At 44.5% G+C, this 27,993-nt stretch overlaps 1 protein-coding gene across 1 annotated transcript; it reads left to right on the forward strand.

Moving 5' to 3' along the window:
- The first annotated feature begins 11 nt into the window (after window positions 1–11).
- Window positions 12–27,645, forward strand: LOC311112927 (serine/threonine-protein kinase D3-like). The gene is made up of 19 exons (XM_084156065.1): window positions 12–81; window positions 375–565; window positions 14,032–14,170; window positions 14,328–14,459; window positions 15,917–16,074; window positions 16,448–16,652; window positions 16,891–16,980; window positions 17,169–17,313; window positions 17,534–17,657; window positions 18,798–18,875; window positions 19,091–19,304; window positions 22,354–22,382; window positions 22,821–22,893; window positions 23,046–23,152; window positions 23,293–23,454; window positions 23,682–23,780; window positions 23,972–24,239; window positions 26,698–26,783; window positions 27,053–27,645. The coding sequence occupies exons 1-19, from the start codon at window positions 27–29 to the stop codon at window positions 27,218–27,220; spliced, it is 2,523 nt and encodes an 840-aa protein (XP_084012191.1). The 5' UTR covers window positions 12–26; the 3' UTR covers window positions 27,221–27,645.
- The last annotated feature ends 348 nt before the right edge of the window (window positions 27,646–27,993 follow it).

A 27,993-nucleotide genomic window follows, 5' to 3' on the forward strand; every position in this document is an offset into this window, starting at 1 on the left:
GAGAGGAGATCAGGCTGCTAAGATGGATGTTTTGCAGGCCTGGAAGGTGTAAACTGGACCATATGGACTCTGGAATATCAAGTAAGGTTGTTTTTTCACTCTATTGGAAACCAATGCTCACTAAGGTACTTTAGGTTAATGGAAACTGATGAAGAAATGATAAATGTTCTTCATAGCTTTAAGTGCCAGCAAAACATCTTCACTTGCAGCTACTACATGAAGAAGTTCTATGTGTAGTAGATTCATGCCCTCAGTTGTTTTCATTTGAACAGTGCAACGTACAATAATCAATAGTTTGGTGCATTAACAAACAAACCAATCAATCAATATTGTTTATTGCTTTTCTACCATGTCCCTCTTGTCTTCACCTGTAGGTTCTCTCTCCAGCATGTCGATGACCCCGTCCAGCCCCGGTACCCCTGGTCGACCCCCCCTCCAGGCTCCTCTCGGCCCTGCTCTGGTCCAGTTCCAGCTAGGCCTCTTCAGGGAGGTGGTGCGGGTGTCGCAGGGGCAGCTCAGCTACTGTCATACCAAGAGACTGGCAGAAGAGATCATCAAACGCAAGGTCAACCCATAAACCTACATACAGTCACCTCCCAAATTATTGGCACCTTTGATAAAGATGAGCACAAAAGACTATAAAATAAATAATACAAATTCTGAGCTATATTGTATGCTCAAAATAAATGAGAACATTTTATTATTTTAAACGAATACAATTGCTCCGAAAAATTGATTTTGTTTAACAAGTAACCATTTTTTCTCTCAAAACGAAAGGTGTAAAGGTTATTGCTACTGCTAAAGATTCTTAGAGATAAAATCAAGCAAAATTAAATCTGCATTAATGTTCTACCTTTTTTAAGGAACTGTATTGTGGCCTTCCATGGTTTCCTGTGCCACTGGGGTATAAAAATGAGGTAACACACGTAAAATCAATTTGTCATCTATCACCATGGGGAAAGCAGTGGTGTAAAGTACTTAAGTAAAAATACTTTAAAGTACTACTTAAGTCATTTTTTGGAGTATCTGTACTTTACTTTACTATTAATATGTTTGACTACTTTTATTTCACTACATTCCTAAAGAAAATAATGTACTTTTTACTCCATACATTTTCCCTGACACCCAAAAGTACTTGTTACATTTTGAATGCTTAGCAGGACAGAAAATGGTCCAATTCACACACTTATCAAGAGAACATCCCTTGTTATCCCTACTGCCTCTGATCTGGCGGACTCACTAAACACACATGCTTTGTTGGAGTGTGCCCCTGGCTATCCGTAAATGCATTTAGTATTTATTTTACTGTGCCGTCTGGTCTGCTTAATATAAGGAATTTTTCATTATTCCTACTTTTACTTTTACTTTTAATCAATTACATTAACTTTTGATACTTAAGTATATTTAAAACCAAATACTTTTAGACTTTTACTCAAGTAGTATTTTACTGGGTGATTTTCACTTTTACTTGAGTCATTTTCTATTAAGGTATCTATTAAAAGTATTACTTGTTAAACAAAATCTCTTTCTCTGACCAATTGTATGCTTCCCACAGTTGTGTCAAGTTGTCTGGATGTCCTTTGGGTGGTGGACCATTCTTGATACACACAGGAAACTGTTGAGCTTGAAAAACCCAGCAGCATTACAGTTCTTGACACAAACCGGTGCGCCTGGCATCCACTACCATACCCCGTTTAAAGGCACTTAAATATTTTGTCTTGCTCATTCACCCTCCGAATGGCACAAATACACAATCCATGTCTCAATTGCCTCAAGGCATAAAAATGATTGTTCTTTAACCTGTCTCCTCCCCTTCATCTACACTGATTGAAGTGGATTTAACAATTGACATCAATAAGGGATCATAGCTTTCACCTAGATTAAACTGGTAAATCAATGTCATGGAAAGAGCAGGTGTTCCTGATGTTTTGTGTGTGTTTTATGTTAGCCAACTACTCTGACTATCATTGTGATACCATACAGGGGCTAAAATTGTTCTCTTTTGTGCTCTCTGTCTCTCTCTTTCTGTCTCTTTCTCTCTGTTTCTGTCTCTCCCCTCTCTGTCTCTGTTAATTCAATTCAGTATACTTTATTGACATGGAAAGTAAACACTTACATTTTCAATTATTTTTATTTATTTATTTATTTATTTATTTTCACCTTTATTTAACCAGGTAAGCCAGTTGAGAACAGGTTCTCATTTACAACTGCGACCTGGCCAAGATAAAGCAAAGTAGTGCAATAAAAACAACACAGAGTTACATATGGGGTAAAAAAAACAAAGTCAGAAATACAACAGAAAATATAAAAAATATACAGTGTGTGCAAATGTAGCAAGTTATGGAGGTAAGGCAATAAATAGGCTATAGTGCAGAATAATTACAATAGTATTAACACTGGAATGCTAGATGTGCAAGAGATGATGCGCAAATAGAGATACTGGGGTGCAAAAGAGCAAAATAAATAACAATATAGGGATGAGGTAGTTGGGTGGGCTAATTTCAGATGGGCTGTGTACAGGTGCAGTGATCGGTAAGGTGCTCTGACAACTGATGCTTAAAGTTATTGAGGGAGATAAGAGTCTCCAGCTTCAGAGATTTTTGCAATTCGTTCCAGTCATTGGCAGCAGAGAACTGGAAGGAATGGCGGCCAAAGGAGGTGTTGGCTTTGGGAATGACCAGTGAGATATACCTGCTGGAGCGCAGACTACGGGTGGGTGCTGCTATGGTGACCAATGAGCTAAGATAAGGCGGGGATTTGCCTAGCAGTGATTTATAGATGGCCTGGAGCCAGTGGGTTTGACGACGAACATGTAGTGAGGACCAGCCAACAAGAGCGTACAGGTCACAGTGGTGGGTAGTGTATGGGGCTTTGGAGACAAAACGGATGGCACTGTGATAGACTACATCCAATTTGCTGAGTAGAGTGTTGGAGGCTATTTTGTAAATGACATCGCCGAAGTCAAGGATCGGTAGGATAGTCAGTTTTACGAGGGCATGTTTGGCAGCATGAGTGAAGGAGGCTTTGTTACGAAATAGGAAGCCGATTCTAGATTTAACTTTGGATTGGAGATTCTTTATGTGAGTCTGGAAGTTGAGTTTACAGTCTAACCAGACACCTAGATATTTGTAGTTGTCCACATACTCTAGGTCAGACCCGTCGAGAGTGGTGATTCTAGTCAGGTGGGCGGGTGCTAGCAGCGTTCGATTGAAAAGCATGCATTTAGTTTTACTAGTGTTTAAGAGCAGTTGAAGGCTACTGAAGGATTGTTGTATGGCATTGAAGCTCGTTTGGAGGTTTGTTAACACAGTGTCCAATGAAGGGCCAGATGTATACAAAATGGTGTCGTTTGCGTAGAGGTGGATCTGAGAGTCACCAGCAGCAAGAGCGACATCATTGATATACACGGAGAAAAGTGTCGGCCCAAGAATTGAACCCTGTGGCACCCCCATAGAGACTGCCATAGGTCCAGACAACAGGCCCTCCGATTTGACACACTGAACTCTATCTGAGAAGTAGTTGGTGAACCAGGCGAGGCAGTCATTTGAGAAACCAAGGCTATTTAGTCTGCCAATAAGAATGCGGTGGTTGACAGAGTCGAAAGCCTTGGCCAGGTCGATGAAGACGGCTGTACAGTACTGTCTATTATCAATCGTGGTTATAATATCGTTTAGGACCTTGAGCGTGGCTGAAGTGCACCCGTGACCAGCTCGGAAACCGGATTGCATAGCGGAGAAGGTACGGTGGTATTCGAAATGGTCGATGATCTGTTTGTTAACTTGGCTTTCGAATACTTTCGAAAGGCAGGGCAGGATGGATATAGGTCTGTAGCAGTTTGGATCTAGAGTGTCACCCCCTTTGAAGAGGGGGATGACCGCGGCAGCTTTCCAATCTCTGGGGATCTCAGACGTTATGAAAGAGAGGTTGAACAGACTAGTAATAGGGGTTGCGACAATTTCGGCGGCTAGTTTTAGAAAGAAAGGGTCCAGATTGTCTAGCCCAGCTGATTTGTAGGGGTCCAGATTTTGCAGCGCTTTCAAAACATCAGCTGTCTGAATTTGTGTGAAGGAGAAGCGGGGGGGGCATGGGCAAGTTGCAGCAGAGGGTGCAGAGTTGGTGGCCGGGTTAGTGGTAGCCAGATGGAAAGCATGGCCAGCTGTAGCAAAATGCTTGTTGAAATTCTCGATTATTGTAGATTTATCGGTGGTGATAGTGTTTCCTAGCCTCAGTGCAGTGGGCAGCTGGGAGGAAGTGCTCTTATTCTCCATGGACTTTACAGTGTCCCAAAACTTTTTGGAGTTAGTGCTACAGGATGCAAATTTCTGTTTGAAAAAGTTAGCCTTTGCTTTCCTGACTGCTTGTGTATATTGGTTCCTAACTTCCCTGAAAAGTTGCATATCGCGGGGGCTATTTGATGCTAATGCTGTACGCCACAGGATGTTTTTGTGCTGGTCAAGGGCAGTCAAGTCTGAGGAGAACCAGGGGCTATATCGGTTCTTAGTTCTGTATTTTTTGTATGGGGCATGTTTATTTAAGATTGAGAGGAAATTACTTTTAAGGAACAACCAGGCATCCTCTACTGACGGAATGAGATCTATATCCATCCAGGATACCTGGGCCAGGTCAATTAGGAAGGCCTCCTCGCTAATGTGTTTTAGGGAGCGTTTGACAGTGATGAGGGGTGGTCGTTTGACCGCAGACCCGTTACGGACGCAGGCAATAAGGCAGTGATCGCTGAGATCCTGGTTGAAGACAGCTGAGGTGTATTTAGAGGGTATGTTAGTCAGGATGATATCTATGAGGGTACCCATGTTTAAGGATTTAGGGTTGTACCTGGTAGGTTCGTTGATAATTTGCGTGAGGTTGAGGGCATCTAGCTTGGATTGTAGGATGGCTGGGGTATTAAGCATATCCCAATTTAGGTCACCAAGCAGTACAAACTCAGAGGATAAATGGGGGGCAATCAATTCACATATGGTGTCCAGGGCACAGCTGGGGGCTGAGGGGGGTCTGTAGCAAGCGGCAACAGTGAGAGACTTATTTCTGGAAAGGTGGATTTTTAGAAGTAGAAGCTCAAACTGTTTGGGCACAGACCTGGATAGTATGATAGAGCTCTGCAGGCTATCTCTACAGTAGATTGCAACTCCACCCCCTTTGGCAGTTCTATCTAGACGGAAAATGTTATAGTTGGGGATGGACATTTCTGAATTTTTGGTGGCCTTCCTGAGGCAGGATTCAGACACTGCTAGAACATCAGGGTTGGCAGAGTGTGCTAACGCAGTGAATAACTCAAACTTAGGAAGTAGACTTCTGATATTTATGTGCAAGAAACCAAGACTTTTGCGATTACAGAAGTCATCAAATGATAGCTCCTGGGGAGTAGGAGTGATACTGGGGGCTACAGGGCCTGGGTTAGCCTCTACATCACCAGAGGAACAGAGGAGGACTAGAATAAGGATACGGCTAAAGGCTTTAAGAACTGGTCTTCTAGTGCGTTGGGTACATAGAATAAAGGGGGCAGATTTCCGGGTGTTATAGAAAAGATTCAGGGCATTATGTACAGACAAGGATATGGAAGGATATGAGTAAAGTGGAGGTAAACCTAAGCGTTGGGTAACAATGAAAGAGATAGTATCTCTAGAGGCATCAATTGAGTCGGTCTCTGAGTGTATGGGCGGAGGGACAAAGGAGCTAACTAAGGCAGGTTTAGCTAGGCTGGGGGGTCTACAGTGATATAGTACAATTAGAAATAACCGAAACAACAATAAACTAACCATGTTTGGGCTGAGGCTAAACATAAACAGGATGTAGTACCGTAAAAAGGAACAGTCCAGCAGATATCAGCTGTATAGCTGAGTTATCATAAGGTCCGGTGGTTAAGCGCTAGTGAGTAAGAGGCCACGGCTAGCGTGTGCTACGTCCGTTTTGTTGTAGCCAGCTGGTAGCGATGAATCCGGAGTTAAAGGTCCAGTGATTCAGTGATTCCGGCGGAAAAACTGATATGTTCTGGGTCGATAACGCGCTGTGCAGACTGGCCGAATATCCGGTGATCAATGTCCAGTGATTAAAAATTAATCCCGCTGAAAAAAATCCAATATTCTGGGTGCAACACCGCTAGCTGTGGCTAATAGCAAGTAGCTAGTTCAGTAGCTAGTTCAGTTTAGTGAGTAAGAGGCCACGGATAACGTGTGCTAACGGGCCAGGGCTAGCAGATGGATGGAATCTTCGTGGTTAACGTCGTAACCACATCAGACGATTTCGTCGGCAGACCAGTCGTGTAGGATCGGCGGGGCTCCGTGTCAACACTAGGTGGTCCCGTCCAGTTGATAGAGAGGTAGATAGCCGGGAGATGGGCCTAGCTCGGGATGATTAGCCAGACCACAGCGTCCGTTTTGTTGTTGTTGTAGCCAGCTGGTAGCGATGAATCCGGAGTTAAAGGTCCAGTGAATCAGTGATTCCGGCAGAAAAACTGATATGTTCTGGGTCGATAACGCGCTGTGCAGACTGGCCGAATATCCGGTATATATATTTCAGCTAATAGCTGAAATATATAGCGACGATGGTCGAAGACCATCATATACTAGACTGTTTGTAATTAAGCAATAATAACAATAATCATACTCATATTAACAGCAATGCAAACACATAACAATAAGGAATAGGCAAATATGAATAATCACACTCTACTTCTCACTGGCTGTCCTTCAGGTGGTGGGAGGAGGCCACACATTTGGCTGCTAAAACACAGCATTTTGTCACAGTTTGACAGAAAATACAACTCTGTCTCTATCTCTTCCTGGGGGCAGAATGAACACAGCCTGTCCTCTCTGAGCAGCCAGGTTTACCTGTGACGACCGGTCTATGGCCAGGCTGTGCTCACTGAGTCCATACATACATTTAGTTTGTGTTTTCCTCAGTTTTCTATCCGTCACAGTGGTCAAATAGCATTGAAGTTTACTTAGATTTTTTGTGGTTTCTTTCCAATAGGTGATATATTTTTTATTTTTGCTTGATGATAATGTTGTTGGGCCAGATTTTGTGAGTGCCTGAGGCTTTGTTGGGTTAGTGGTTAGTGAACCAAGCCTCAGAACCAGCTGGCTGAGGGGACTATTATAACATTTGGTGACTCTTTTTAGGATATTAATCAGAAAAGGGAATTGGCCTAATTCTGCTCTGCATGCGTTTTTTTGAGTTTTTCTCTACTCTGAGGATGCTCTTACAGAATTACACATGCAGGGTTTCAGTTGGGTGTTTGTCCCATTTGTCAAAATCTTATTTTGTAAACGGATCCCACACTTCACTGCCATAAAGTGCAATTGGTTCTATTATAGATTTATTTATTTATTATTGTTTCCATTGAACATGCCATACAAATAAAGGCAATTTCATTAATTATATGAAGAGTGCCTTGGTTCTCCTTTCTTTTGGATGGTTCTATTATTGAGTTGAATATTTTGAGCCAGATCCTAATTGGTTTAATTTAATAGATATTTGAATGGCATAGAAAGCCCTCCTTGCTTTGTCTTTCAATTCATTCACGGCCAGGTTGAAGTTCCCTGTGGAGCTGATTTTTAGTCCCAAATATGTGTAGATGTGTGTATGTTCTATATGAGTGGAGCCCAGTAAAAATATCGCTTTCCCTGACATCTGGATCTTTTCTGGAATATCATCATTTTTGTCTTTTTGAGATTGACTGTCAGGGCCCAGGTCTGACAGAACTGTTGCAGATGATCTAATTGTTGCTGTAAACCCTATTCTGTGGGGGACAGTAGCACCAGGTCATCTGCATACAAGAGGCATTTTATTTCTGTGTTGTTAAGAGTGAGACCGGGGGCTGTTGTTCTAGTGTTTACGCCAATTCATTCATGTATATATGAATAAATAGACTTAAGTTCTAGTTGTTCCCCTGTTTCACTCCGCACCCTTAGGAAAATACATTTGTATGTTTATTTCCAATTTTAACTGCGCATTTGTTATTGATTTGATGACATCTGATGTTTTTCCACACACACCACTTTCAATTAATTTGAGAAAAATGTCTTCATGCCAAATTGGATTTCCACAAAGCAGGAGAAAGTGTTTGTTTTGTTTTGATTCACATGTTTATCAATTAGAGTGTTTAGGGTATAAATACAATCTGATGTTCGAAACATTTGGTAGGAATGCTTGCTCAGGACATTGTGTTCACTGAGAAAGTGAAAGAATCTGCTTTTCATGAAGGTGCAGAATATTTTCGCCAGGTTGCTGTTGACACAAATGTCATGGTAATTGTTTGGATGAAATTAGTCATTTAAAAAAAATCTATTGGTGTTCCAGATGTCAGGGAAATAGCCTACACTCAAAACTTTGTTAAATAGTTTGAGTATGGCAGTGCTAAATTTGTGGTCTGTGTATTATATCATTTTGTTCAATATTCCGTCAGTACCACAAGTTTTTCTGACTTGCAGGGCCTGTATTTTTTCCAATAGTTATTTTTGTGTGACTGGGGAATCCAATGGGTTCTGGTTGTCTTTAATGGCTGATTCAAGAATTTGCAGTTTATCATAGATTTATTTTTGTTCTGAATTCATTTTAATATGTCTATATAGTTCTTTAAAGTGAGTGTTCCATAGGTAATTTTGGATTGGCAATTTTTCTCAGTGTGGTTTTATTTGTAGAGTTCCAATTTTCCGAGAAGTTGTTTGAATCAAATGATTCCTCAATTTTATTAAGTTGGTGTCTAATGTGTGGTTCTTTGTTCTGAGAGTCAGTTTGTATTCTTTTAGGGTTGTCCAATACTGAAGGCGCAGATCCTGGTGGTCTGGTTCCCTATATTTTTGGTTGGATAGATTTTTACCTTTTTTTCTTATGGATTTGCAATCATAATCAATCAATTTTTCATAATTGTCTTTTTTGAATAGTTTTTTGGTGTCTTTTTAATATTGGATAAGGATGTGTCCCAAAAATGTGCTTATGTTTTGTACAACCAAATGTACACCTTCCTTACTGTGATGATATGTGTGGACCAGGTTTCTGCTAGTTTTCCATGCTATTCTTAGTCCATCTATAGGACTCATTGGTCTTGTGTAATTTACTGGGCTCTTCTCCCTTCTGGTTTGTTTCTGCCCTTTTTAGATATGCTGTAATTTTGCTATGGTCTGACAGTGGTGTTAGTGGGCTGACTGTGAATGCTCTGTAAGCCACTGGATCTAAGTCTACAGTACTACTGCCAAGAGGTGAGCTGTATGTATGTGTACCTCCCAAAAGAGTCCCCTCGTAGCCTTCCATTGACTATGTACAGACCCAGCGTTCCACAGAGCTGCAGTAGTTGGTTCCCATTTCTGTTGTTTTTATCAAAGTTCTTCATGGGGGGATATGAGGGCAGAGGATGTTTGTAGGTATGTGTTTGTCCCCATGTGTGCTAATAGTATCTGGTTCTTCTCCAGTTCTAGTATTAAGATCCCCACAGATCAGAACATTTCCTTGGGCCTGGAAATGATTGATCTCCTCTTCTAGATTGCTTTATGCCTCTCTCCCATGTCAATATGCCTTGCTTATTGCTGTTTTGGTTATTTCTTATTGTACTATTTCAATGTAGATCCCCCAGCCAAGCTCAACCTGCCTTAGATAGCTCCTTTGTCCCACCCCCCATACACGCGGAGACCGACTCAATCGGTGCCTCCAGCTATGCTATCTCTTTCATCGTTACCCAACGCTTAGGTTTACCTCCACTGTACTCATATCCTTCCATATCCTTGTCTGTACATAATGCGCTGAATCTATTCTACAACGCCTGGAAATCTGCCCCTTTTTTTCTCTGTACCCAACGCACTAGAAGACCAGTACTTAAAGCCTTTAGCCGTATCCTTATTCTACTCCTCCTCTGCTCCACTGGTGATGCAGAGGTTAACCCAGGCCCTGTAGCCCCCAGTATCACTCCTACTCCCCAGGCGTTATCATTTGTTGACGTCTGTAACCGTAAAAGCCTTGGTTTCTTGCACGTTAACATCCGAAGCCTAATCCCTAAGATTGAGTTATTCACTGCGTTAGCACACTCCGCCAACCCTGATGTTCTAGCAGTGTCTGAATCCTGGCTTAGGAAAAAATTCAGAAATGTCCATCCCCAACTACAACATTTTCCGTCTCGATAGAACTGCCAAAGGGGGTGGGGTTGCAATCTACTGTAGAGATAGCTTGCAGAGCTCTATCGTGCTATCCAGGTCTGTGCCCAAACAGTTTGAGCTTCTACTTCTAAAAATCCACCTTTCCAGAAATAAGTCTCTCACTGTTGCCGCTTGCTACAGACCCCCCTCAGCCCCGAGCTGTGCCCTGGACACCATATGTGAACTGATTGCCCCCCATCTATCCTCATGCCCCCCATCTATCCTCAGAGTTCGTACTGCTTGGTGACCTAAACTGGGATATTCTTAACACCCCGGCCAACCTACAATCTAAACTAGATGCCCTCAATCTCACACAAATTATCAACGAACCTACCAGGTACAACCCTAAATCTGTAAACATGGGCACCCTCATAGATATCATCCTGACAAATGTACCCTCTAAATACACCTCCGCTGTCTTCAACCAGGATCTCAGCGATCACTGCCTTATTGCCTGCGTCCGTAATGGGTCCGCGGTCAAAAGACCACCCCTCATCACTGTCAAACGCTCCCTAAAACACTTTAGTGAGCAGGCTTTTTTAATTGACCTGGCCCGGGTATCCTGGATGGATATTGACCTCATTCCATCAGTAGAGGATGCCTGGTTGTTCTTTAAAAGTGCTTTCCTCTCAATCTTAAATAAGCATGCCCCATTCAAAAAATTCAGAACTAAGAACAGATATAGCCCCTGGTTCTCCTCAGACTTGACTGCCCTTGACCAGCACAAAAACATCCTGTGGCGTATTGCATTAGCATCGAACAGCCCCCGCGATATGCAACTTTTCAGGGAAGTCTGGAACCAATATACACAATCAGTTAGGAAAGCAAAGGCTAGCTTTTTCAAACTGAAATTTGCATCCTGTAGCACTAACTCCAAAACGTTTTGGGACACTGTAAAGTCCATGAAAGTTAAGAGCACCTCCTCCCAACTGCCCACTGCACTGAGGCTAGAAAACACTGTCACCACCGATAAATCTACAATAATCGAGAATTTCAACAAGCATTTTGCTATGGCTGGCCATGCTTTCCACCTGGCTACCACTACCCCGGCCACCAGCTCTGCACCCTCCGCTGCAACTTGCCCATGATGCCCCCCCCCCCCCAGCTGATGTTCTGAAAGAGCTGAAAAATCTGGACCCCTACAAATCAGCTGGGCTAGACAATCTGGACCCTTTCTTTCTAACTTCTAATTGTCTCAACCCCTATTACTAGCCTGTTCAACCTCTCTTTTGTAACGTCTGAGATCCCCAGAGATTGAAAAGCTGCCGCGGTCATCCCCCTTCAACTGTTACAGACCTATATCCATCCTGCCCTGCCTTTCGAAAGTATTTGAAAGCCAAGTTAACAAACAGATCACCGACCATATCGAATCCCACCGTACCTTCTCCGCTATGCAATCCGGTTTCCGAGCTGGTCATGGGTGCACCTCAGCCACGCTCAAGGTCCTAAACGATATTATAACCGCGATCGATAAAAGACAGTACTGCGCAGCCGCCTTCATCGACCTGGCCAAGGCTTTCGACTCTGTCAACCACCGCATTCTTATTGGCAGACTAAATAGCCTTGGTTTCTCTAATGACTGCCTCGCCTGGTTCACCAACTACTTCTCAGATAGAGTTCAATGTGTCAAATCGGAGGGCCTGTTGTCTGGACCTCTGGCTGTCTCTATGGGGGTGTCACAGGGTTCAATTCTCGGGCCGACTCTATTCTCTGTGTATATCAATGATGTCGCTCTTGCTGCTGGTGACGCTCGGATCCACCTCTATGCGGACGACACCATTTTGTATACATCTGGCCCTTCATTGGACACTGTGTTAACAAACCTCCAAACGAGCTTCAACGCCATACAACACTCCTTCCGTAGCCTCCAACTGCTCTTAAACACTAGTAAAACTAAATGCATGCTCTTCAACCGAACGCTGCTTGCTCCCGCCCACCCGACTAGAATCACTACTCTCGGCGGGTCTGACCTAGAGTATGTGGACAACTACAAATACCTAGGTGTCTGGTTAGACTGTAAACTCTCCTTCCAGACTCACATTAAGCATCTCCAATCAAAAGTTAGATCTAGAATCGGCTTCCTATTTCGCAACAAAGCCTCCTTCACTCATGCTGCCAAACATGCCCTCGTAAAACTGACTATCCTACCGATCCTTGACTTCGGCGATGTCATTTACAAAATAGCCTCCAACACTCAACTCAGCAAATTGGATGTAGTCTATCACAGTGCCATCCATTTTGTCACCAAAGCCCCATATACTACCCACCATTGTGACCTGTACGCTCTTGTTGGCTGGCCCTCACTACATATTCGTCGCCAAACCCACTGGCTCCAGGTCATCTATAAATCACTGCTAGGCAAATCCCCGTCTTATCTTAGCTCACTGGTCACCATAGCAACAGGCTACGCTCCAGCAGATATATCTCACTTGTCATCCCCAAAGCCAACACCTCCTTTGGCCGCCATTCCTTCCAGTTCTCTGCTGCCAATGACTGGAACTGCAAAAATCTCTGAAGCTGGAAATTCTTATCTCCCTCACTAACTTTAAGCGTCAGTTGTCAGTGCAGCTTACGATCACTGCACCTGTACACAGTCATTCTGAAATTAGCCCACCCAACTACCTCATCCCCATATTGTTATTTATTTTTGCTAATTTACACCCCAGTATCTCTATTTGCACATCATCTTTTGCACATCTATCATTCCAGTGTTAATTACGAAATTGTAACTATTTTTGCACTATGTCCTATTTATTTATTGCCTTACCTCCATAACTTACTACATTTGCACACACTGTATATATATTTTCTGTTGTATTTTTGACTTTATGTTTTGTTTTACCCCATATGTAACTCTATGTTGTTGTTTTTATCGCACTGCTTTGCTTTATCTTGGCCAGGTCGCAGTTGTAAATGAGAACTTGTTCTCAACTGGCGTACCTGGTTAAATAAAGGTGAAATAAAAATGTATAAAAAAGAGAAGCTCTCTTCCTTGTAGTGAGGGGATTCTGATGGAGTATATATGTAGCTCACACAAATACATTTTGGTCAGTGGAGATGAGAAACATTTCTCTCTCTCTCCCCCTGTCTCCCCCCCTCCTCTCTCTCTCTCTCTTCCTATCTCCCCCCCTTCTCTGTCTCTCTCTCTCCCTTCTCTCTCTCTCTCTCCTCCATCTCTCTTTCTCCCCTCTCTCACTCTCCCCTCTCTCACTCTGTATCTTGTCTCTCTCCGTCTCTCTCTCCCTTCTCTCTAACTCTCCCCCCTTTCTCTCTCTCTCTCCCCCCTCTCTCTCTCTCTCTCCCCCCCCCCCCCCCCCCCCCCTCTCTCTCTCTCTCTCTCTCTCTCTCTCTCTGTCTCTACCACACCTTAGTGAGAGATGGCCATGTTACTTCATCAGCCAGAGGGGCTGCCGTGTGGTTTAGCTGTGGGTGCAGCTAACTTTCCAACCACAGCCTTCCACACACACACACAGACACATACATCCGTGCCTGTCTCGCTCAAATCAGCCCACTTTCCTTTGATCTTCTGACTGTTTCCAGGCAGCAGGTCAACTGGCCTGTGTAGTCTTTGTGTGAGAACTTGTATGTCTATAGGAACAAACACACAAACCAACCCACACTCACACTTGTTTCCATCTGATTTGAATATCTAATGACAACGACAGCCCTCACATTGTTCCATGACCAGTCTCTCGCTCTATAATGGCCTGCCCCTCACTCAACGCCAACTGTCTGTCTGCTTTTGAAGAAACTTTCGATGATGCTAATCAGGACGAAAGACCTCCTCTATAATCTCACAGTCTCTCCTGCTCTGCCTTGATTGATCGATCAACCGATTTATAGATGTATTGACTAACTGATTGATCTTGTCCCTACCTGTGTACTGCAGGCTCCAGACTGTAGTGTGGTGGGTGTTGGGGAGAAGGTCCTCCTGTTCAGACACCAGACAGGCTCAGAACACCTCCTCCACAGACTCACGGACCAGGATGCACTGCTGGACGGTGACCTCATAGAGATCATCCTCTCAGGTCAGACCGGGGTCGCGTCCCAAATGGCACCCTATTCCCTTTGTAGTGCACTACTTTTGACCGGGGCCCACATATGGTTCATTGAATGTACTGAAATGTACTACTTTAAGTGTCCAGATAAAGTGATAGAATATCTGCTCTTTCTGATCTGACTCAGGATCAGCTACTCTGACGGAGATAAAGATCCGCCCACACTCCCTGGCTGTCCAATCATATCGCACCCCTACCTTCTGTCATCACTGTGGGGAGATGCTGTGGGGGCTGGTACGTCAAGGGTTAAAATGTGAAGGTAAGGAAGTAGATACAGTAATACTTTATCCTTTACAGTACCAGTCAAAAGTTAGGACACACCTACTCATTCCAGGGTTTTTCTTTATTTCTGACTATACAGAAGATAGCCCTATTTGGTAAAAGACCAAGTCCATATTATGGAAAGAACAGCTCAAATAAGCAAAGAGAAATGACAGTCCATCATTATTTTAAGACATGAAGTTCAGTCAATACGGAACATTTCAAGAACTTTGAACGTTTCTTCAAGTGCAGTCGCAAAAACCATCAAGCGCTATGATGAAACTGGCTCTCATGAGGACCGCGACAGGAATGGAAGACCCAGAGTTAACTCTGCTGCAGAGGATAAGTTCATTAGAGTTACCAGTCTCAGAAATTGCAGCCCAAATAAATGCTTCACAGAGTTCAAGTAACAGACACATCTCAACATCAACTGTTCAGAGGGGACTGTGTGAATCAGGCTTTCATGGTCGAATTGCTGCAAAGAAACCACTACCAAAGGACACCAATAAGAAGAAGAGACCTGCTTGGGCCAAGAAACACGAGCGATGGACATTAGACCGGTGGAAACTTGTCCTTTGGTCTGGAGTCCAAATTGGAGATTTTTGGTTCCAACCACCGTGTCTTTGTGAGACGCGGTGTGGTTGAACGGATGATCTCCGCATGTGTATTTCCCACCTTAAAGCATGGAGGAGGAGGTGTTATGGTGTGGGGGTGCTTTGCTGGTGACACTCTCTGTGATTTATATAAAATTCAAGGCACACTTAACCAGCATGGCTACCACAGCATTCTGCAGCGATACATCATCCCATCTGGTTTGGGCTTATCATTTGTTTTTCAACATGACAATGATCCAACACACCTCCAGGCTGTGTAAGGGCTATTTTACCAAGAAGGAGAGTGATGGAGTGCTGCATCAGATGACTTGGCCTCCACAATCCCCCGACCTCAACCCAATTGAGATGGTTTGGGATGAGTCGGACCGCAGAGTGAAGGAAAAGCAGCCAACAAGTGCTCAGCATATGTGGGAACTCCTTCAAGACTGTTGGAAAAGCATTCCAGGTGAAGCTGGTTGAGAGAATGCAAAGAGTGTGCAAAGCTGTCATCAAGGCAAAGGGTGGCTATTTGAAGATTCTAAAACATAAAATATACTTTGATTTGTTTAACACTTTTTTTGTTTACTACATGATTCCATATGTGTTATTTCATAGTTTTTATGTCTTCACTATTATTCTACAATGTAAAAATAAGGAAAAACCCTTGAATGAGTAGGTGTCAAAACCTTTGACTGGTAGTGTATATCATGTCATTAATCACTGTAAGAAACGTCACTATTTATTTCATGTTGAATTGTGTTGAATTCTTCGTCGTAATACAATTTTACCTAAATCGATTTTCCAATTCTCCGATTTTGTCTTAATTATGTCTCACATCTCCCCCCCCCCCTCTTCTCTGTAGGTTGCGGGTTAGATTTTCATAAGCGGTGTGCGCTGAAGTTGCCTAGTGACTGTAGCCGTGCACGGCGTCGTGTGTGTGGCACCAGCCTGTCCTTATTCCCCCCTGGCAGGCCCCGGACACACTCCCTCTCCACACCTGCAGGGGGCAGTATGGAGGAGGTCAGCACCACTCATTATGGTTTGAATCCTAACTGCCAAATGTTCACTTAGTCATGCATTGATGTCAATGGGAGTTAATGGAAGTAAAGATTTGCCCATTTATTCTGAATGCAGTGCAGCTGTTCCACTATTTTAAAGTGACATTTATGTGTGTGATTCTAAAATCTGACATGAACTCTTTCTGTTATTCTCTCTCTCCCTCCCTCCCTCTCTCTCTCTCTCTCTCTCTCTCTCTCTCTCTCTCTCTCTCTCTCTCTCTCTCTCTCTCTCTCCCTCTCGCCCCCTCTCTCCATTTCCCCCTCTCTCCCTCTCCCTCTTACCCCTCTCTCCCTCTCCCTCTTACCCCTCTCTCCCTCTTCCCCTCCCCCTCTAGATCAGTATGTCCAAGCCCAGGTCCAGACCTCCGTCGTGGGCAGATCACCCGGTGTGGCTGGGAGTGAGCCAGGGAAAGGGTGACGTGACGGGCAGGGCCAGGGTGCCACACACCTTCCACATCCACAGCTACACCAAGCCCACCGTGTGCCAACACTGCTACCACCTCCTCAAGGGTCTGTTCCGCCAGGGCCTGCAGTGCTCCGGTGAGAGGGGCCAGAGGTCAGGGGTCGATGGTCATACTTCAGATGGGGAGGGTGGTCATGGGGGTACTAAATACATGTATGATGCTTTTTCTAATCATACGTTTCTGAAGCAGGTATGTCAATCACTTGGTCAGATTATACATCTTGTGTTACAGCTGTGTCAGTAGTCTATGTTCTGATGTTGACCTCTCTCTCTCTCTCTCTCTCTCTCTCTCTCTCCCTCCCTCCCTCCCTCCAGACTGTAAGCTGAACTGCCATCGTCGCTGTGAGTCCTCCCTTGTCCCCGCTGACTGTCCTGGAGAGAGGAGGAACACCAATGGGGAAGGAGGTGAGATACAATGACAAACCCATGAACATAATGGCCGTAAATGTCAAAGCTATTGCTAATGCTTTCAAGATTAAAGAAAAAACTGCAAATGTAACTGACTGTGTACTATATTTACTTGTTCAATGACAGTTTAGTATTGTGGTTTAGTATTGTAGTTTAGTATTGATGTAGTAAAGGATGTCACACAGACTCAGTGTCCAGCCTGGGCTATAAGGATGACACAGAGGAGGATATGAGCTGCAGTATGACATCACTAGAAGACCATGATGACGAGCCATCTACTGAGGACCCATTCGCTGAAATCAAGGAGGTGGGACACCAGCCACCAATCACGTAAGAGGGCTAAAAAATGCTGGGCTATGATACGATGTAAAGTTCAGTTTCCATTTTGAGTTTTGATGATTATTTACTTATGATAAGAGTATGTAGTACATGAGTGTCTGTCATTGAAGTTGTAACTGAAGTTGTAATAGTTCTCTCCCTCTTTCATCCCTCCCTTCCTTCCTCTCTCTTATTTCTTCCCTCTCTCCCTCCATCCCTCCCTCTCTCCCAGTCCGTGTTTCAGTAGTTATATTCCCCTGATGCGGTTGGTCCAGTCAGTTCGTCACACTAAGAGACGGGCCAGTGGAATCCTGAGAGAGGGCTGGCTACTGCATCACACCAACACCGACACACTGGTGAGAACACACACACACACACACAGACAGCTGACAAAAAATTTGCCCGCGCTGAAGACATCTATATCGGTCCATTAATACAGGACCAGTAAAGGCCCAGTGCACTACTTTTGTGAAAAAATGTAAACTACATGTATTTGAGTGTTTACCAGCATCTGTAACTTGAGTCTGATAATTATCTTTACAAAACACTTAATCTGATAATACTTTTGGAATATAAAAATATTTGCTTGTTTTCCAGTTTCTTGAATTACTTTGCAAATCCAACTTATTTCTGTTAAAACTGAAATGGTCTATTCATTCCTTTTACTACACACTCTTATCCAGAGTAACTTACAGTAGTGAGTGAATACATTTTCATACTGGTCCCCTGTGGGATTTGAACCCTCAACCCTAGTGTTGCAAGCACCATGCTCTACCAACTGAGCCATGTCATCACACATCATCACAAACCATTTGATGTCTCAATGTACTCAATTACTGTATTGTGCATTGTTTTTCTTCATGGTGATGGAAAGTCTACAGGTACAAACCTAGATGACCAGCCTATGTACAATACAGTAATGTACATTTACATTAAGTGGTTTGTAAGGATAGTAAGTTAATACTGCACAAAAAGTGGTTGTTTTCCATGTTATTTGATCAAGAAAAATATTTAATTTGATGTGGATGTTTTGTGTCTTTGCCCATAACTGTACCTTTTGATGTAAATGTTTGAGGACAGGGTTTTGTTCTTTCTGGATTCCATTAGAATGACAATTGCAGAGAAAGAGACAGGGCAACAACTCTTACAATTCCAACTATTGAATTCTGCAATATACTATTCTTAATTATACAGCTACCTTTTTGGCCAAAGCGGAGATGCTGAAAAAAATGTTTTGCCCGTGCTACAGATGTCAATATTGGTCCGCTAATACTAACTAGTAAAGGCCAGTGCACTACTTTTGTGATTATTATTTTCTTCTCAAAAAATATATATTTAATTTTTATTCTGATTTTTCAGGGGGTGCTGCAGGACCCTCAGCACCCCTACTTCCCGCGGCTATGCACACACACACAAACACACACACACACACACACACACACACACACACAGAGAGAGAGAACACTTATACCATACTTTCCTATTGTGTCTATCAGAGGAAACGTCATTACTGGATATTGGACTCGAAGAATATCACTCTGTATCAGAATGAGACCAGCACCAAGTACTACAAGGTAGGTTACATGGGATGAAAGGTTCATCTAGCATTTACCAAACCAATGCCAGTCACAGTCACCTCAACATGACAGTACTAACCTCTAGTGGCCAAATAGAATATCAACATCAACAAATATGTTTTTTTTTCTGTCCTTTATCCCATGTCTCACCCTTTCCCTTACATTTTCATCCATTCTCCTTACCCTCTTCCTTTCTCACCCTCCCTCTCTAGGAGCTTCCTCTATCTAACGTGCTGCAGGTGCGAGGCCCCGCCCAGCTGTCTGGCCCCATGTTGCCAGGCAACAGTGCCTACTCGTTCGAGGTGGTGACGGTCACGCTGGTATACAGTGTGCTGGCGGGCAGCGACGGGCAGGCCTGGGAGACCGCTGTACGCCAGGCTCTGATGCCCGTCCAGAGCAGCGGGCAGGCAGGCAAACAGGGACAGGGTGAGTCAGAGAGGTAGCTAGCATGTTTGGACTGTGGTAGAAGTGTAGTCAAAGACAGTACAGTATGAAGACAGGCAGAATCCCCGATCACACTTGTCATGGCGACGTTGGCTAGCTAAGCTCATGTGCAGGAACATGTCATCGGGTCTAACGGTCGTCTCGCTCCGAACTGCGCATGGACAGTCCGTCGAATATAAAGTTGTTGATGAAAAAGAAAACGTTAGTTTGTCACTTTCACGAAGTTGGAGTAGTAACATCAGTGTTGCCAGGTGAAGCAAAAATGTATAGCCCAATGTCCACTGAAAACCCGCCAATAAGGCCTGAAAACTAGCCCATTCTTTTTCAGAAGCAAGGGAGGAGTTTGCACATTTATCCAAAGGTGTCTCCATAATGACAATCTAAATACTTATGGTCAAATTGCTTCTCCGCATTTCTCCCTTTGTTATTGGTTCATCACACCAAGTGATTTAATCTGAACTATAGAAGTCATTGATAGTAAATGGTTAAGAGGTATATTTTTTTCAGAAAACATTCTTGTGAAATGGTTTTAACACAATGTTAATCATTGTGAAATAGTGTTAAAACAAGTCACATTGTTCTAAAATAACCATATTCCTTTAAACTGGAGTATAAAATCTAAAAGCCCCAACAGTTTGCTTTTTGGCTTCTTTTATTTCATGTAATTTAATGTGTTATAAGTACTCACCAAAACAGTAGTGCTGGTTTGGTAGTAGCCCTCCATCTTGACGATAAGGTGATCCCAATACAAGTTGGTGCTGCTGCTGCAATTACCCATATTTACATTTACATTTTGGTCATTTAGCAGACACTCTTATCCATATGTTGCTCTACAGAGAGTAGAGGAAAAGACAGATATATCATCTATTCAAATGTATCATGAGGGACGAGTTAGATAAACAGGGGGAATGAGACACTACCGACAGATGACTGAAGGAAGTGTGTATGTGTTGTGCTCACCCACAAATTGATGGGTTAGGCCAACCAGGAGCCCCACTACCAGATTGAAGCCATTTCTTGGACTTTAGGGGACCCTCAGCAACAAGGTTCCAGCCAGTGAGGGGCCAAAGGAGGTACATGCTGGTGATCCCCATACAAGTTGGTGCAGCTGCCATTCCCCATCACCACATAACAGAGACAGAGAGTAGAGGAACAGACAGAGATAGATGTCAATGGGCAATTTATTGTCATCAAGAAACTTGAACAAGGCATTGGCAATGGTCAGTGAAGCACCAGCTGGAATGTTGATTATTCCTCCAAATGTGCTTCTGATTTGAGATCGTTTCTTACTGTTGTATCTTATCACCAAACAAAGTTGCTTCTTGGTGGTGACATCAGTACTTTCATCAATAATCAATGAGTAAGACTCATTCCCAATGTCCTTTATTCGTTCCTCATGCACTGCAGGCCCTGTAACTGCATTTATGAGATCTGTGCATTGTGTTCTGTGGATATTGATTCCTTTCTTAGCAATGTCTTCAACAACACAATCCCAGATGATCTACAGTTGCAATGCTGGAGTGGCATGCAATATGTGCAGCCATCTGTAACTCTGATCGTTTAACTATGTTATTATCTCTTACAGATGTAGTTCCTGTGTCAAACAATGTTCTTGCATTAGAAAATGGAGCAGCATTTATCTGGTGTTTCTCCGTTTGTGCATGAGAAATAAGATTGGCGTGGTGGGCTCACATTGCTGATTTGAGATAACGTTACCTACAGTAAGCTTTTCTGTCATTTCCTTGGATGCTTTTAATCCATTCCATTATACCCCGTTCTCTTTCCCAGTCTTTGCAATATTTTCGCCAATTTTTCGCCCATTTACCTGGCATTCTGAACAGTAGAATCGTGTCTAGCCAGTAGACTAGCTGTCAAATCGGTTCGTTCCTCTGTCTTCACCTCTGCACGTTACTCCCTCTCTCTGACTTCAACTTTTTGGCCAATGTTAGCTAGCTAGCTACATACCCAGAGGAAGCACATTGTTCGATCGTCTCTCAGAAACGTTTGGATTATTATTGATCAGTTTCTCTCTCTTGCTGTGTTGGCTGTAATGATTGGTTGGACTAGGGGCGCTCAGGATACAAAGAATGAAGCAAAGAAGAATTTTGAGGGAGAAGTATGTAGCTAGCTAGCGCTGCTGTTCGTTGTTGAATCTCACATCTCACTGCCTCCCTTCCAATGACTGTACATGAAGCTCCTTCCCCGCCACCACTCACTAACTCGCAACAGCAGCCTGCCTCACTGCCTGATAATCAGCAGCAGGTCACAGTGAAATGAATAGATCATTAAAAAAAGAGAAATGCCACGTTGCAATTTAGAAGTAGCCCAAAAACCCTCAACCAATACATTTTCGCCCGCGACATCGTTTTCAAAGTAGAAAAATGTACAGGAACACCGCGAACATGGCAACCCTGAATAACATGTTCAACTACTTAAGACATTGGAATCGAGGTCATGCCTTTAGATTTCGAGAAAACGAACGAAGAATTTGTCACTTCTCTCAACGGCCGTGTTCTAGAGCATCAAAACGACTGGAAATCACCTCATCATAAATAACGACTCATTATTATTTGTAGATCAGTCAGTCAGTCACAATTTATCCATGATACATTGCAGTTTTGAACACGGCCTATTGACCCCAAACCCCGCCTGGTCTGCTTTGTTTCGCAAATAATCCCAGAAGTCTCACAATGTTGCACCTCTGGGTTTAGAAACTCTATGGTGTAGTATTGTTCTGAGACATGCCAATGAGTGACATCAGAGTAATGTATTTAGAGAGTTTGGTCATTGAGGTTTCTGTCTGAACACTCTGAGTGCCTCTGCGCTCTGACTCTCCTCCATGGCATCCTGTGTCAATGTTGGCCAAACTCTCCATATCTCTGAGTGACATGCCAAGGGATGGTCTCTCAGTAAAGCTGGCATCATAATGTATGTTAGACTTAGTTTATGTTCATGTCCATGCTCATATTCCTTAGCAATGGTGAGAATGACAATTGGTGCTTTTGATCAAAGAATACTCTTTCTGTTATAGACCATGGACCCCAGAGTGGAGAGAAACCGGTAAGTGGGAGGGCTAGGTGGGAGGGGTAAGTAGGAGGGGTAAGTGGGAGGGTTTAGTAGGAGGGGTTAGTGGTAGGGGTACGTGTTAGGGGTAAATATGATGGGTAAGTAGGAGAGGTAAGTAGGAGAGTAAGTAGGAGAGGTTAGTGGGAGGGATAAGTAGGAGGGTTAGTAGGAGGGGTAAGTAGAAGGGTAAGTAGGAAGGTAAATGGGAGAGGTTAGTGGGAGGGGTAAGTAGGGGAATAAGTAGGAGTGGTTAGTAGGAGGGTGGTGGGTGGGTAATGGATCTATATTGTGTATGAACTCTCAAGTCTCATTGGTTTTGACTGAAATGGATAGATGAGGAAATAACACTGTATTTGTGTGTTGGGCACGTGTGTATTTATGTTTGTGTGTTGGGCACGTGTGTATTTATGTTTGTGTGTGTGTGGATTTCAGGACGTCAGTTCAGTCTATCAGATCTTCACTGATGAGGTGCTTGGTTCAGGACAGTTTGGAGTGGTGTATAGAGGTGGGTATGATATCACTCTAGATATGATACGTTACACTAGAAGAGATACTTTCTATACCATTACCTGTTAGGAGCATTGAGTTTCTTCTATTTAGATTATATAGGGTATTATCCTTGTATTAGGCTAGCTGAGAGTCTTCTCTCGTCCCCAGGCACCCACAGACAGTCTGGTCGCCCAGTGGCCATCAAGGTCATCGACAAAACCCGTTTCCCTACCAAACAGGAGAGACAGTTGAGGAACGAGCATGCAATTCTACAGGTGAAGGTTCTAGATCTGTGTGATTGTATTACATTTCTATTATAGGGAGTTACAGTATTTGAAATGAACATCCATCCCGTGTGTGTGTGTGTGTGTGTGTGTGTGTGTGTATGTGTATATGTGTGTTTGTGTGTGTCCAGAATCTGTCCCACCTGGGTGTAGTTCTACTGGAGGGAATGTTTGAGACCCTGGAGCATGTTTTCGTTGTCATGGAGAAGCTCCATGGAGACATGCTGGAGATGATTCTGTCCAATGAGAAGGGGCGACTGCCAGAGCGCACAACACGCTTCCTGGTTACGCAGGTACTGGTCACGTAGCAATGGAACACTGATTATTTCTTCAACAGTCTGCAGTACTGAAGCAGTTCTTCTGGGGAAATGTAGTACTTTTATAATACTTGCCTGTCATCATTTGCTGCATATGCCACTCTCTGTAAAATCACCTCAAAGATTCCATTGATTCTGAAATCAGTTGATTTTGATTCCTTGTTGACTCACATACTATTGTGTGTGTGTGTGTGTGTGTGTAGATTCTAGAGGCCCTGCGATATCTGCACTTCAAACACATCGCTCACTGTGATCTTAAACCTGAGAATGTGCTGCTGGCTTCCCCAGACCCCTTCCCTCAGGTTGGTGTGTGTGTGTGTGTGTGTGTGTGTGTGTGTGTGTGTGTGTGTGTGTGTGTGTGTGTGTGTGTGTGCGCGGGCATGCATGTGTGTGTACACTTGTCAATCTCCCTCAGTTTGTCTGTGAGACTGTCTACTTGGTTAATAATCCTTCCAACATCAGACTTTACAGTGACTCCTCTCCTTCCTCTCAGGTAAAGCTGTGTGACTTTGGCTTCGCCCGCATAATCGGCGAGAAGTCTTTCCGCCGCTCAGTGGTGGGCACGCAGGCCTACCTGGCGCCCGAGGTTATCAGTAGCCATGGTTACAACCGCTCGCTGGACATGTGGGCTGTGGGCGTGGTCCTGTACGTCAGCCTGAGTGGAACATTCCCCTTAAACGAGGATGAGGACATCGGTCAGCAGATCACCAACGCTACCTTCATGTACCCACGCCTGCCCTGGTCTAACATCTCACTAGAGGGTAAGTCTGTATCCCGCCTGCCCTGGTCTAACATCTCACTAGAGGGTAAGTCTGTACCCCGCCTGCCCTGGTCTAACATCTCACTAGAGGGTAAGTCTGTACCCCGCCTGCCCTGGTCTAACATCTCACTAGAGGGTAAGTCTGTACCCCTGTCTGCCCTGGTCTAACATCTCACTAGAGGGTAAGTCTGTACCCCTGTCTGCCCTGGTCTAACATCTCACTAGAGGGTAAGTCTGTATCCCGCCTGCCCTGGTCTAACATCTCACTAGAGGGTAAGTCTGTACCCCTGTCTGCCCTGGTCTAACATCTCACTAGAGGGTAAGTCTGTACCCCTGTCTGCCCTGGTCTAACATCTCACTAGAGGGTAAGTCTGTACCCCTGTCTGCCCTGGTCTAACATCTCATTAGAGGGTAAGTCTGTACCCTGCCTGGCTAACATCTCACTAGAGGGTAAGTCTGTATCCCGCCTGCCCTGGTCTAACATCTCACTAGAGGGTAAGTCTGTACCCCTGTCTGCCCTGGTCTAACATCTCACTAGAGGGTAAGTCTGTACCCCTGTCTGCCCTGGTCTAACATCTCACTAGAGGGTAAGTCTGTATCCCGCCTGCCCTGGTCTAACATCTCACTAGAGGGTAAGTCTGTACCCCTGTCTGCCCTGGTCTAACATCTCACTAGAGGGTAAGTCTGTACCCCTGTCTGCCCTGGTCTAACATCTCATTAGAGGGTAAGTCTGTACCCTGCCTGGCTAACATCTCACTAGAGGGTAAGTCTGTATCCCGCCTGCCCTGGTCTAACATCTCACTAGAGGGTAAGTCTGTACCCCTGTCTGCCCTGGTCTAACATCTCACTAGAGGGTAAGTCTGTACCCCTGTCTGCCCTGGTCTAACATCTCACTAGAGGGTAAGTCTGTACCCCTGTCTGCCCTGGTCTAACATCTCATTAGAGGGTAAGTCTGTACCCTGCCTGGCTAACATCTCACTAGAGGGTAAGTCTGTATCCCGCCTGCCCTGGTCTAACATCTCACTAGAGGGTAAGTCTGTACCCCTGTCTGCCCTGGTCTAACATCTCACTAGAGGGTAAGTCTGTACCCCGCCTGCCCTGGTCTAACATCTCACTAGAGGGTAAGTCTGTACCCCTGTCTGCCCTGGTCTAACATCTCACTAGAGGGTAAGTCTGTACCCCGCCTGCCCTGGTCTAACATCTCACTAGAGGGTAAGTCTGTACCCCTGTCTGCCCTGGTCTAACATCTCACTAGAGGGTAAGTCTGTACCCCTGTCTGCCCTGGTCTAACATCTCACTAGAGGGTAAGTCTGTACCCTGTCTGCCCTGGTCTAACATCTCACTAGAGGGTAAGTCTGTACCCCTGTCTGCCCTGGTCTAACATCTCACTAGAGGGTAAGTCTGTACCCCTGTCTGCCCTGGTCTAACATCTCACTAGAGGGTAAGTCTGTACCCATGTCTGCCCTGGTCTAACATCTCACTAGAGGGTAAGTCTGTACCCCGCCTGCCCTGGTCTAACATCTCACTAGAGGGTAAGTCTGTACCCCGCCTGCCCTGGTCTAACATCTCACTAGAGGGTAAGTCTTTACCCCTGTCTGCCCTGGTCTAACATCTCACTAGAGGGTAAGTCTGTACCCCTGTCTGCCCTGGTCTAACATCTCACTAGAGGGTAAGTCTGTACCCCGCCTGCCCTGGTCTAACATCTCACTAGAGGGTAAGTCTGTACCCCTGTCTGCCCTGGTCTAACATCTCACTAGAGGGTAAGTCTGTATCCCTGTCTGCCCTGGTCTAACATCTCACTAGAGGGTAAGTCTGTACCCCTGTCTGCCCTGGTCTAACATCTCACTAGAGGCTAAGTCTGTACCCCTGTCTGCCCTGGTCTAACATCTCACTAGAGGGTAAGTCTGTATCCCGCCTGCCCTGGTCTAACATCTCACTAGAGGGTAAGTCTGTACCCCGCCTGCCCTGGTCTAACATCTCACTAGAGGGTAAGTCTGTACCCCTGTCTGCCCTGGTCTAACATCTCACTAGAGGGTAAGTCTGTACCCACGCCTGCCCTGGTCTAACATCTCACTAGAGGGTAAGTCTGTACCCCTGTCTGCCCTGGTCTAACATCTCACTAGAGGGTAAGTCTGTACCCCGCCTGCCCTGGTCTAACATCTCACTAGAGGGTAAGTCTGTACCCCTGTCTGCCCTGGTCTAACATCTCACTAGAGGGTGAGCAGGATTCCCCCTAGTGTTTTGGTCTGAGGGGAGCAGAGGCCAATGAATCAGCATTCAGGGATGACAAAAACAAAATTTTCTCTTTCCATAGCCCTGGGCTAACATTGCATCTCTCTCTCTCTCTCTCTCTCTCTCTCTCTCTCTCTCTCTCTCTCTCTCTCTCTCTCTCTCTCTCTCTCTCTCTCTCTGTCTCTCTCTGTCGCTCTATATCTCTCTCTCTCTTTCCATCTCTGTAGCAGTGAGTCTGATCAACAACCTGCTCCAGGTGTCAGTGAGACGTAGGTTCAGTGTGGGGAAGGCCCTGGGACACCCCTGGCTACAGGTAAGAGTCCTCAACCTGTATGAATGGACAATCACTGACAGGCTGGGGGGTGCCAAGGGAAAATGTAAGATACTCTTTGAAGAGGTAGGGTTTCAGATGTTTTCAGAAGATGGGCAGGGACTGCTGTTCTAGCGTCAGGGCAAAGCTTGTTCCACCATTGGTGTACCAGGACAGAGAAGGTAGCCATACCTCTAACACTTACCCTAACCCCAACCCTTGTCCTAACTCTTAACCATAGCCCTAACCTTAACCATGACCTTAACTACCAGGACTTCCAGTTGTGGTGTGACCTGAGGGAGTTTGAGCAGAGGATGGGCTGCCAGTACCTGACCCATGAGGGAGACGAGGACCGCTGGAGACACCACGCCCAGGAGAGGGGCCTGGTCTTCCCCTGTCACCTCCCATGGACCCCCCCGCACGACCACAGCCAAAGGTGAAAGGTCAAGGGCCGGACAAGATGGCTACTGTTGTATTTTAGTGGTCATCAGCAAAAACAGAAGAAATTCTGATGAACTGCTAAAGAAGCACACAAAGACGATGCTTTTTTTATGGACAAAAGTCTTTAAAGTCTTAAAAAGATATGATTACTATGATTTTTTGCAATGATACTCCTATACTGCCCGCGTCTGAGTGATGGAAGCGGGGAGAACAGGCCGTGACTCAAGTGGCTGAAATCCTTGATGATCTTCTTGGTCTTCCTGTGACACCTGGTGTTGTAGGTGTCCTGGAGGGCACAATGGTGCGTTCGGCTGAGCGTGCCACCCTCTGTAGAGCCTTGCGGTCGTGATGCAGCCCGACAGTATGCTCTCGATACCCCTGTCCACCTGATGGTGCTGTTCACCGAACAATAAACAGCATTGCTAATCTCTTGACTCGACACTCAGTAACTTGGTTCATTTTTTATTACATATTTGAAAATGTATGGTGTTTAAAATCTTCTATCTATAGTGAAAATAGATAAATTATCTGATGCTACTGTTTAGGGGGTTAATAATAAAGTTTTAAAAAGCGTTTAAATCTAGGTTGTCTCTCTCTTTCTCTCTCTCTCCTCCCTCCTTCCCTCTGACCCCTCCCACACACTCTTCTGAGAAAACGAAACGGATCAGTCTCATCTCTCTCCTGAGGAGTCATGCCGATAGGGGGCACAGATTTGTACTGTTTAAATGTTGTATTTTATTTTGTTGTTGTTTCTCTGTAATAATACTAGCCA

Source organism: Coregonus lavaretus (assembly GCF_964263955.1).
Source record: "Coregonus lavaretus genome assembly, chromosome: 39".
NCBI lineage: Eukaryota > Metazoa > Chordata > Actinopteri > Salmoniformes > Salmonidae > Coregonus > Coregonus lavaretus.